Source organism: Lineus longissimus, chromosome 5 (assembly GCF_910592395.1).
Source record: "Lineus longissimus chromosome 5, tnLinLong1.2, whole genome shotgun sequence".
Taxonomy (NCBI): domain Eukaryota; kingdom Metazoa; phylum Nemertea; class Pilidiophora; order Heteronemertea; family Lineidae; genus Lineus; species Lineus longissimus.
This window is the reverse complement of record NC_088312.1, coordinates 7,036,107-7,047,860: the sequence shown is the minus strand read 5'-3', so window position 1 is coordinate 7,047,860 and position 11,754 is coordinate 7,036,107. Positions and strand designations below refer to the sequence as shown.

Sequence of the window (11,754 nt, the reverse complement as noted above, 5' to 3'; positions counted from 1 at the left end):
CACTAAGATCTGGGTCATCATATCGACATAACGTTCCAAAAAACCAAATTACTTTCAATGATATCACAATTTCCAGTCAACTGACAATCGAACCTAGTGCGTAATGGTCACAGTTGTTGACTGACGCATTGTCTTCGCGCTTGGAAGAGTTCGGATACACGGTGCATTGGTTAGTAGGCCTTTTAGTCGATTTCTATCCACATAAGGGGCTTGTTGAAATGTAGCGAAATCTGCCATATCAATATAGGTTGGTTAAAGCGTCCCAGGTCTTTCCGGTCATCGATGTCCATGCCAAGGTCATCTAAAGAAATTAGTCAGGTTTCGCAAAACATTACGAAGAGCTACCAACGAGGAAGTATGAAGAATGTAAATACATTTTATCGACGACTTATCTTTTGAAAATGCCCTTGATTCCCCCTTCAACCACAGACTGTGCTATACAGCTACATGTTAGTACAAGAGATGATTTACGACTATGTAGCACAGAAGCTATACCGTTCTTCTTTTACTTCAAGGCGGTTTGAATAGGGATTGCGAAATCTACCTATTGACATCGTCGTAATACGATTCCCCAACCGCCTCAAAATCGTCTTTTTAAGATAGAAAATATGAAAGAGACATGCTGCGGGGCTTATCTGAACCTTTCCCGCTTTTGTCTTCAAGATATCCCTTAATCCACGATGATGGGAGCGGGTAAAGTTGCTGCGATCATTCTTGTTGTGGGCGCTGCCCTCGGTTACTACTATACCGCCAAGAATGCTCGACCCGAGATTCCAGTGAGGACAGAGTCCATGAAGGAATATGACTACATCATTGGTAGGTATGAGAGGACACTGTCGAGCACAAGAAAGGGCCCAACTTTTCAAACACGCGTGTAATTTTTCTTATATGTTTTGTGGAGATGACCATGCAGCTATTGCAGGTGCATCTTGACTATCAATTTTTTTACATTTCGTCACTGTACATGTGCCTTTAAAATGAGTATACGCCATAAGAGTCAAAATGTTGCAGAAGTTGCCGGCCAAGAAAGACTAACTCTTTCCCACCTGAATCTGTATTTTTTAAGCCTGGATGAGAAATGAGTTCAGAGGTTTCTTTGGTCACTCCGTTTGGGTTTTTCAGTTGGTGCAGGTTCGGCGGGATGTGTGCTGGCAAACCGCCTCAGCGAGGACAAGAATAATAAGGTGCTGTTACTGGAAGCTGGAGACGAGGGTACGGCAAAGGAGTTGGAGGCGCCATCGTTGGGGGGGAAGGAAATCCACGGTCCAAGGGATTGGAAGTACAAGAGTGTGAGGCAGGAGAATGCTTGCGGGAATTGGCCCAATCGGGTAGGGTATAGTTACGTTCTTTCAGGTCGCAAAGTCTTTCGGACCTTTTACTGCATGCTCCGACCAAACAGGATGTTTGCCGTTTGCCGTTGGGCAGAGGGTTAGTTTATCAAATCCAGTCTCCAACTTTGGACTTCTGTACTAAATGAAAAGGAAACCATAAATCAACATTGCACTTTTCAGGTGCTACATGTAGATACCTCTTTCTGTCCTTCTCATTCGATAGATGATCATTTCCATTGCAGGAGTGTCTCATTCCCCGCGGTAAAACCCTTGGTGGTACAAGCGCCATCAATGCCATGCTTTACGCGAGAGGCAACAAGGCGGATTATGACGAGTGGCATGAAATGGGAGCGACTGGTTGGAACTATGATAAAGTTCTACCATACTTTGTCAAGGCGGAGAACACGGAAGTTAAGCAATTTAGAAACTCGCGTGAGTTGATCCTGTCACATCATCCCCATACCAAGTTGTCCAACCTTCATGTTGGAGTCTTCAGTAAGAAACGATTGGGGTAACAGCTAGACTCTATACCAGCGTCTTGACTCTGGCTATACACACGGATAGTGGCATATGCTATGGGCCTAACCCGTAATTTCTGTATCAGACATCCAATGATGATGCCCTAGCGAAGATGCAAGGCACATTTTGGGGATTTCTTCTGATGGCTTTCCCCTGAAAAGGAACCCAATTCCGGTTAAGAGTTACAGTGTTCTCGTCATCATCCGTAGGCCCTTTCCAGCTAACAAAGATATTCATAGAGTAACCCTCGAGTGGTTTTGAATTGCTTGATCCTGGGAACAGGATGTGCAGAAGAAGATTTAGAACATGTCCCTTCGAGTATTGAAGCAAACTCCCGTTTCAAATCATTTCAAACAATCTTAATAATTCCGTTCCAGCCTACCATGGAACCAGTGGTCCTCTAAAGACATCTCTCATCCCAAACACACCCATTGGAGATTATCTTCTAGCAGCAGCAAAGGAATTGAATGTCACCAGCAGTGACTATAATGCTGAAGAACAAATCGGTAAGGCCTCGAAGTTTTAAGCAATGTACGTTTGAATGTGTTTGTCTTTGCCAAGGCCAGTTACCTTTCAAGGTAATGTTGTTTAGTGGGAGAATATGCATGCTGCCTTGATCGTTTTTTTCTTTTCTTAGTATGGACCTCACGATTATACATGTAAACATTCAAAGTGAGAGAACATGTTCCAATCATCATGCCGATCTATCGGGGTTGTGCGTTGGAGGATACTTTAGGATTGACGCTCACCGCCGATTCTAAGACCAATTCTATGGACGTTCTTCGAAGTCAAACTCTGAATTGTCTGTGTTCCAGGTATGCATTATGGCCAGTCTACCATGGGTGGTGGAGAGAGGTCCAGCACCTCAAGGATGTATCTATTCCCAGTCATGGACAAGGAGAACTTACATGTTGTGGTTCATGCACATGTCAAAAAGGTAAGGAAATAGAGTTGGTAGTTTAAATTTTGCAGGGCTGTCAAAGACTCTTTGGGAGACGGAGGCCACTCTCACCCGGGGTCTGCTGCCCTTTGTCACTGGATCGGCTTGTGGCCAATTGAAGATACAGCCGTGGCAGTCGAAAATGTCCCCCTGGAAATGGTGTCCGACCTAACTGTATTCTGACGGATTAGGGTTCTATAGAGACCATGGCAGTCAGTGCTTACGGAGATTTAAAAAGCACGAATAGATTCGACACCGCAAGAATTTTCAAAGAATTTTCAATGCAACCTTCTTTGCCAATGGGCTTTGTATTAGGCCTAAGATTGTCTCAATATCACAGTGACGCATAAAAAGTAGTTCAGATTTCACTACTGTCTGATCTGGTTTGCAGATTCTTTTTAAAGGGGATCTTACCACTGGTATTGAATACGCCACTCCTCTTTCTGGGCATGTCACGGTGCTGGCAAGGAAGGAAGTGATCCTCTCAGCGGGAGTGATTGGAAGCCCCCAGCTGTTGCTGCTGTCTGGAGTGGGACCAAAGGAGCAGCTCGAGAAACTTGGGGTAAGTTGCGCCATCAAAAAGGTTTGCTGGAATTGGGGCCTAGTTGAGGGGTTTCAGGACTTTTGTGCTCTAACACTGAAGAAAAGATTACTGACAAATTGCTGAACTCGTGTTCATGCTTGCTGGTTGCACGAGTTTTATCTCGGCTCACCTCAAAATGAGATTTCCTGTTTCTTTCCCAGATCCCTGTCGTAGCGGACTTACCAGTTGGACACAACCTGCAGGACCACCCGACAACTTGGGGCCCAGAGATCTACATTGACGAACTAATCGGACGCATTGAAGAAGATTTTAATGACTATCTCGAAGAGTTGAAATACGATTGGTTAAGAACAGGTAAAAAGCCTCGCGATTTTTCGTAGAATTGTGTGTCTGGATGCAAGCTCACATGAACCAACTTGACCCTGAAGGTTTGGATTCCACGCCGACCCGCACCTTCGTTACAAGGAGTAACTGTAGTCGAAAGTACTTGCTGGCATATGAATATTATATTTTTTCGCGAGGTTTCTGCCAGTGGACGTTTTAATACTTAGCTAGCAATGAGATAGTAACAATACTTAAATTTTACACCAGCGATATCACATTCCCGGAAGCAACTTTTGGTCATCGAAACTCCTTGATACATGTACCTCCACCAGAATCTGTCCAAAATTATTGTACTTAGTTTATCATTGTACCGTATTACTTCTTCTTTAGACATTTTGCACACCCTAACATATGGGTGTGATCACATGAGATGGACCAAAATGGTTTCTTATTACTTCTTCTTTAGGCATTTTGTACACACTAACATATGGGTGTGATCACATGAGATGGACCAAAATGGTTTCTTATTACTTCTTCTTTAGGCATTTTGTACACCCTAACATATGGGTGTGATCGCATGTGATGGACCAAAATGGTTTCTTATTACTTCTTCCTCAGGCATTTACACCCTAGCATATGGGTGTGATAACGTGATGTGGACCAAGACAAGTCTGCAGACAGCATCTTGGCCTGACATACAAGTTCATTTGTTCCCGTTCCTTGCCTCTAACGATGTTGATCAGGATGGGGTTGTGAGACTATATAACTGGGATGAGAAGGTAAGTAAACATTTTGTAGACTCCTGGGACAGTCCACCTGTATCATCCTTATTGGATCTCCTATAGCCTTCCGGGCTACAGGATGAGGCCGGTCCACTGCGCCCGGAATGCAACTTTTTGGAACGATCATCCGCCAGGAAGCTCTCTTAATTTCTATACCGATAACTGGAAATTCGAAGGAATTTATAGTCATGAGCTATCTTACTCGGAGGGCGGGGACGTACGCCGAAGGTTCAGCAACTGCACCGAAGGTTTTGCAACAGGAAACGCCGAAGTTTTAGCAACTCAACCGAAGGCTTGTCAACTACGGCGAAAACCGAAGTTTCAGCCATTCCGTAGTTTTGGCACGTCACTGATGAGGCCGGTCCACTTCATCCGGAATGTGACATGTTGTAACATCGTGGAAGCGGGATCGACAAGCCCATTTCTCTAGCGAATCAGAGCCTATTTCCAAAGAAAATGTGCAACGTGGAAGCTCCGACTCCAGGACGGGAAAGTCAACCTAAAGTCGTTGCTTCCATTTACCTTTAGGTGAAGAGAGACTATTACGCCTACAAGAAAGGTCAGCATGGGATAACGGCCATGGTCATACTTACAAGGCCTACAACAACCGGCTATCTGCAACTCAGGTCAAAGGACCCAGAAGAAGATCCAATCATTCACCTAAACTATCTAGCAGACGATGATGACGTCAAGCGGTTGATTGAAGGCGAGTTTTTTACTTTTTCTTAACCGATTCAGCATTATTCACAGCTATACTATGTAGGTACTTGTAATCAGTGATACCATGCGGACTGAAGATATTTTACGGTCAACCCGGTGTAACAGTAGTTTGTGTTCCCCTGGAGGGCATGTTCTGTTATATTGTTACATGTAGTTGGCGAGCGTTAAGACGTCGAAGCTTGGCTTTATTTAGTCCTTATTATTTTGGGTGGGACATATAGGCCACGATAGAAACTGTTCGTGGCCCGGACGCTCTTTCCTTCGGACACAACCTCCTTCAACACGGTCACTGATTCCCACATGGTCAACCCAGTTACCGTTTCCAATAGTCACTTTATCACGAATATTCTGCAACTATAGACTATTCTTTTTACTCTGTACAATTCGAAGTGCACGCCGTCAAGATATATATACCTAAGAACCGTTTCCTTCTAGGTATAAGATTCACCGAGAAGTTGATAGGAACCAAAGCGATGAAGAAATTGAATCCAAGACTTCGTGAATCCGTGAGAAAGATGCCCGGATGTGAGCATCTCAATGCGGGATCTGATGAATACTGGAGATGCTACTTGAGGCAGAATGTGCAGAGCATGTACCATCTGTCCGGAACCTGCAAGATGGGGGCGGTAGCAGACCCAACCACTGTAGTCGATCCACAACTTCGGTAAGAGTGTCTGGGTGAAGTACTATGCACTGTAAAGTCTAGTGAAGGGGGACTCATCACTGTAGGTTACATTTGGCCCTACTGCATGGCCAGTCCTATCTCATATTATATATTCTTGAAAGTGTAGTAACGGAAAAGGGGTTTACACTTCCAAAAGCAGCTTATTGTCAGTCAATCACATCCAAAAGCGGGGGTAAGGTAGATCAACGGGTCAACTTGCTTTCCAGCGATCGCCAAAGACCACAACTCGGAGAAGTGAAAAAAAAACAGCGGAAGGCAGATTGTTTAAATGCAGTAATTCAAACGAAGTGCGTATAGCTGATATTACATCTATCAATGGTGACACGGATCCGATGACTCACTTAATTAATTAATCATAGGTAAATCTCTTCTCGTTTTCAGGGTGAAAGGACTTCGAGGCCTCCGGGTGATCGATGCGTCCGTCATGCCATTTGTGACATCTGGGAACACGAATGCCCCTACCATCATGATAGCGGAGAGAGGGGCGGATTTCATCAAGGGAGTCATGTCGGTAGAACCTATCGATCTTACCAAGGAGAAGAAAAATTACCAATAGCAAAAACCGTTAACTTCGAAAGTTCCTCGATTACTTTGCATAGATCTTCTTGACCATGCAGAATTCAGACCCAAAAGTAGTTTGTAAGTCCGGTGTAACCTGTCAGTGTTTCCTATACTTAGTGTTTCTCTTAGTTTTCCTCTATTTATGGAGAATGCAGCCACTAACCAAAAAGCAACCATTCGAGGCGGATCTTTTGTTGGGGAAACAGACACAGAAACACTAGTCATGAGGCCGATTCAAGGTCTTTGCGTGTTTCCTTAAATTACAGTTTTGGAGAAAGTCCCTCGAATCTGAAGAGTTGAGCTTCCTAATTACATGCCAGATCATAACTGTCCTTATACTCTGATTTGGCTAGACATGAATTAACTACAAAATGTAACTTATATAAGTGTTGAAGATTTTATACAGAATGATATTTACATGTAATAAAATAACAATACATGTTCGTCAGATTTGGCAAGAATTGACTCATTAAGTAGTCATACTACTATTTACAAATAAACATCATGATATGCCATGCTCAACCAGGAGACAACTACAGGTTCATCGGATAGGTGAAGTTCGACATCTACGATGTATATACCCGGTAGGATCCATGATCCATGGAAAGAAACAGTCCAGGATGCTCTGCGCTGGTACTGTGAATTTGCAACGGAACTTCTCCGTGCTTAAAACACACTTATTGATCGGCCAATGATGTTACTGACCATTAGAGGCCTATACATGCCGCAATTCAGATTTCTGCATACTTTGATGGTTTATTTTTTCTTTGCAACGCCTTTCACCCTGCCTTTCGTTACACCCTTTGAATCTGGAGTCTTCTTTGCAACCTCAGTGTTTTTGGCATCATCAGCCTTCTTAGCCTCCTTAGTGGGCTCAAGGTCCGGAGCCGAACTCCTTTCACTTGGGCTCGGGGATGGCAGAGGTGTCAATCCCTCCCTGAATTCCAAGTCTTCAAGTTGGGGCTGCTCTTCATAATTAAACGCCTTCTGCCGCGTTAATTTCTTAACTGATTTAGGGTCGCTTGTATTCTCATTCTCGAAGGCCAGATTCACTTCGCCTTTCTTAACAGTCTTGTTTTCTGGCTTGTTATCCTTCGCCACAGCAGTGCTCACTGCTTTGGCTTTTCCTTTCCCTTTCGGGGTGGGGCTCGGGCTAATTGCCTGCAAGGATACCATACTACTCATCATCGAAACTTTGCGCACCCTCTGTTCTTCCTCCTCCTTCAACTTCTTAATCTTCTCGTACTTCTTTTGATCCCTCTCCTTGTCGAACTTCTCATATTCCTTGTACCCCTCCACGTCACCAGTCAGCTTGAGGATTGCAGGATTCCGCATGTAGGTCGGCCAGTTCTTTCTCTCATGATTGGCACCCTTCCCACTGAGTCTGTTCATACATTTGTAACAGGCTAACTTCTCGATCGTCCCTTTCGGGCAACAGCAACTGCAGTAGCCTTCCATGCACAATGCCAGCAGGAAGACAAGGACGCACGCGATGGCACCCGAGCCGAATCCCCACGCGTAGATTACTGGTTGTTCTGAAATCAGGGAGAGCCTGTGGTTTAATGAGGGCAAGACTGGTTGTTTTCTGACTGGATCCGTAGAATACTGTCGCATGGGAGCACACAGAACCATTAAATGGCAGACATTCACCTCTGTGTTGAAGATATGTTGGTGTTTCATAAAAAAATATCTTCCGGCAGGACCGTGCTTCTCCAAGCAGTATAATTGAAAAATGATTTAACTGCAATAAGCAATGCACTAGAACAAGGTGTAATCCGGGTCCTGTCTAAAATTCACAAGACCGTGTCCAAAACTGCCTCGCAACACTGCCGAAAATCATATTCAGAGATTAGCATCAGTCTGATACTATACATGGTGGTAATCAGGGACAATATCCACCTGGCCTGTACATCCCACGCCCAAGTTGTCCCTTTAATAGCATGAGATGACAAGTGTGAGTTCTGTTTAAACGCTGTTAGATACCTCAATTTTGTAAAAACAATGTAGACAAATTCTGTTCCGACTGAAAAATTATGTGCAACATACCCATGAGCTTGTAGTCACACCAATAGTCTTCGTCCGACCCCGTCCCGCTGTAACCACAATCATTGACGCCATCACAGCGATAGGAGATGGGAACACATTCCCCGTTCGGACAGGAGATCATGGGTGTCATGCAGCGAGCAACTACAATGGAAAAAAGTCAAGTAAAACAACTGACTATAGAGAGATTCATAATCGAGAGACGTTCCAAGCTAAAGCTATACCTAGGACGACTTCCGCAGATGACAGATGCTGTCATCAGACCAGATGTGATTGGTCAAGTGAAGGCAAGAAATTTTACATAATCTTTAAAGGGACAACTTTGGAATCCGATATGTTGATTTTTCAAAATGGCTTCCAGCAGGCCCGTGACTTCTCCAAACAGGACATTTGAAAAAAAATCATTGAACTACTATTACTAATGATAAAAAATGCACTAGAACGGGGTATAACCATAGGCCTGTCCGAAATTCACCAGGCATGTCCAAAACAGCCTCGCAACACTGGCGGAAGTCATTATTAGAGTATCAGCATTCGTGTGATACTACAAGTGGCGGAGCATGGTGTCAGGGAGCAGGGGTATTATCCCGTGGCCATGTAGATCCCATGCCCAAGTTCCCTCTGGTGGTCACATCAAAAAAACTACTTACAATTGATTGGGTTCTGCTGACTGTTGTATCCATGGTATACCAACTTCCAGGTGGCTCTGAACCCAGTATTCACCCCTTCATAGTCACTGTAAAACTTCACCCAAAGCCACTTGCTTCTTGATTGCACAACCATATTAGTACTGCTGTTACAGACTACGGCCAAGAGGGCCTCTTTTGAGCTGCCATCCCGAATCTAAAGACAAAAATGGTAGGATGGATGATTATTTTATCAATCTCCTGCAACAAAATGCTCACAACAATCCTAATGATAAATCAAGTCAAAATCGTTCAAGGAAGGGAATGCAGGGAGACTACCGATAAAGTAACAGCCCTTCTGACGGCTGATCAGGGGGAGTTATCAGCGGTGAAGGATGGATATACCCCAAGGAGGATACCGCGGTGATATACCCACAGCGATGGTGGATCGGCATGAAGAAATGCGCAATTGTGGAAATGAGCGGTCTCCGCGAGGGGAGCTACAATATAGATTACGGACGGTGTTCCTGTGATTGTTCAGAATGGAGATACATGTAGTTTGGTGTCTCATGATCAAAAGACACGGCTTTGGCGAGTTTCCCATACCTCTAAGTAGTCCCTACACGACCCGTTAAAACCTTCCTGGCCAGCAAACGATGGGATGGTCAGTGCTACAGAGTAGTTATTACATGCCACGAACTTCCAAATGCATTTGTCCATAATTCCATAGTTGTTTGGGTAGTTAGGAGATTTGATTTCTCCTGTGTCGTCTTGACTATTGATGTAAAAGAGGCCGCCGCAGTTTGTTGTGTCGAGACCTGTAAGAAACGTACACCATGAGCAAGTGGCATGTCCTTTAGTTTCCTACCATCACATGGGATGGGGCCTCAATCTTACAAAAAAATGTACCAAACGAGTCCACTGTTCGTCCGCTCAGGTCAAACTGAGGTGTATCTTCCTGCTCCGAGGCAGCAGAATGGTGAAAGAGGAAGTCGTTAAGAATCGAATCCACAGGATATGAAAAAAGGAGGTTTGATAGAAATGACCAGAGAACTGGCAAATAACCAGGACCTATGACAGATCAGGGAAGTCAATTGCCTATCTATTGAACTCTACTTAGTATGGATCACAAAATACTGACCAACTCAAAATACATGTAACAGATAAAAAATAATAAAAGACATTGGGTGATATGAATAAAAACTAGCAAATGCTTTTATCTAAATCTCCATGTACATTTACACTAGGCCTTCCTGTACAAAACCGGAGTAAAAGCATTTGCTAGTCTTTATTCAAATCACCCATTGTGTCTTTTAAAAAGCTATCTCATTTGAACTTACCAATGATTGGACCAGCGAACATCAGCACCAGCCCTATCACAGCTACATTCATCATTGCACTGAGATGTGTGTTCCAAGAATAAAATCTGAAAAGAAAATGAATAAAGGGGATAAACAAGCTACCAATACCTTGTAAACTTTGTGTTCGATTTTTTGGGCAAAACTAGAGATGACAATAAAGAAGCTACATTTGTCTGTGGAAACATGTAGCACAACACACTGCACAATCAGCAGAGTATGCGGCCCTTGAGCCTCTTGTTTGTGTAGCTTTTATAGTATTGAGGATGATTTCTCGCCAGTTTCGCGATAAGTGGGAGGGGGGGGGGACATTTGGCTGGAGAAAACTACATTTAAAAATCATCCTGGTCTACAAAAACATGATTCAGTCGATTCCAGTGAGCTTGTTTACTGTAGTATTTAACTGTGCGAAGAATTTCGCATCCAATCAGAGGGAATAATTTTTTTTTCAAAACTCTCTGATCAAAGGAATAGTAAAGGTTCTCTAATATTTAGAGTAAAATCAATGTTTTGTGGTTCATTGTGGGCCTTCGAAAACAGACCTTTACAGCCGAGATATACATGTATATTTTTTACAGTCTACAAAGATGTTTATCACAGCAATTACATGTAGGATGTGACTGGCGACTGCCACATCGAGCTCCCGTATACCACTCAATCAGTGACATTTTAAGGAAATTTCGGACCACATTGCCACCATCACAACCGAACTTTCAGGCATCAGTCTCATCCATGAGAACCTCTATACAAATGTTGGTAGTCTTATACGAGTTCTTCCCCTAGCCATGTGGCTGTCGCTATCCGCCGCACCTGGGTTGGAGGTCGTCTTCGTTGACGGCGGCAAAAGTATATGCGGGTTGTGTGGTTGAACCTCCCTGGTTCAAGTGAGAGGTATCAAACTTCAAGAATAGGTAGTGAGGCAGACGAACGAGTCACTCATATCTCTTGAAGAATATCACTTTGTTTGAAATCGTCAACCCAACCATCGACGTGAAAATAGATATTGGCCAACTCACCACCAGTTGTCATGTTTCTGTCTTGTCTTGTCTTGTCTTGTCTCCTTCCTCTTCTTCTTTCTTGATCCTTAAAACGTGGATATTTTAGTATAAGCTTTGACACACTGACGCTAAGTCGCCAAGACGATTCTTTCTAACCACTGTCATATGCCTATGTACAAAGGACACCAGGCCTAGTTGTGCAAGTGCTGTCCAAAAGTATGACGAAGTTTACATTGAATTGAACCACAAACAGATCTTAACAGCACAGACAGGACACTTGGCGAATTCAATCCCTGGTGGGCATTATTTGTTTATGACAGGCG

General features: G+C 43.7%; 2 protein-coding genes across 2 annotated transcripts; one reads left to right on the top strand and one right to left on the bottom strand.

Moving 5' to 3' along the window:
* Window positions 1-73: 73 nt before the first annotated feature.
* LOC135488149 (glucose dehydrogenase [FAD, quinone]-like) lies at window positions 74-6,867 on the top strand. The gene is made up of 12 exons (XM_064772621.1): window positions 74-169; window positions 664-816; window positions 1,123-1,328; window positions 1,574-1,763; window positions 2,228-2,356; window positions 2,666-2,787; window positions 3,182-3,352; window positions 3,535-3,688; window positions 4,277-4,437; window positions 4,969-5,146; window positions 5,596-5,824; window positions 6,227-6,867. The coding sequence occupies exons 2-12, from the start codon at window positions 681-683 to the stop codon at window positions 6,399-6,401; spliced, it is 1,851 nt and encodes a 616-aa protein (XP_064628691.1). The 5' UTR covers window positions 74-169; window positions 664-680; the 3' UTR covers window positions 6,402-6,867.
* Window positions 6,868-6,958: 91 nt separating this feature from the next.
* LOC135488150 (uncharacterized) lies at window positions 6,959-11,700 on the bottom strand. Its single transcript, XM_064772622.1, has 6 exons — window positions 11,450-11,700; window positions 10,416-10,501; window positions 9,682-9,893; window positions 9,100-9,292; window positions 8,453-8,593; window positions 6,959-7,941 (listed from the first exon to the last, which is right to left on the bottom strand). Exons 2-6 carry the CDS (start codon window positions 10,468-10,470, stop codon window positions 7,163-7,165), a joined length of 1,380 nt encoding a protein of 459 aa, XP_064628692.1. The 5' UTR covers window positions 10,471-10,501; window positions 11,450-11,700; the 3' UTR covers window positions 6,959-7,162.
* Window positions 11,701-11,754: the final 54 nt, after the last annotated feature.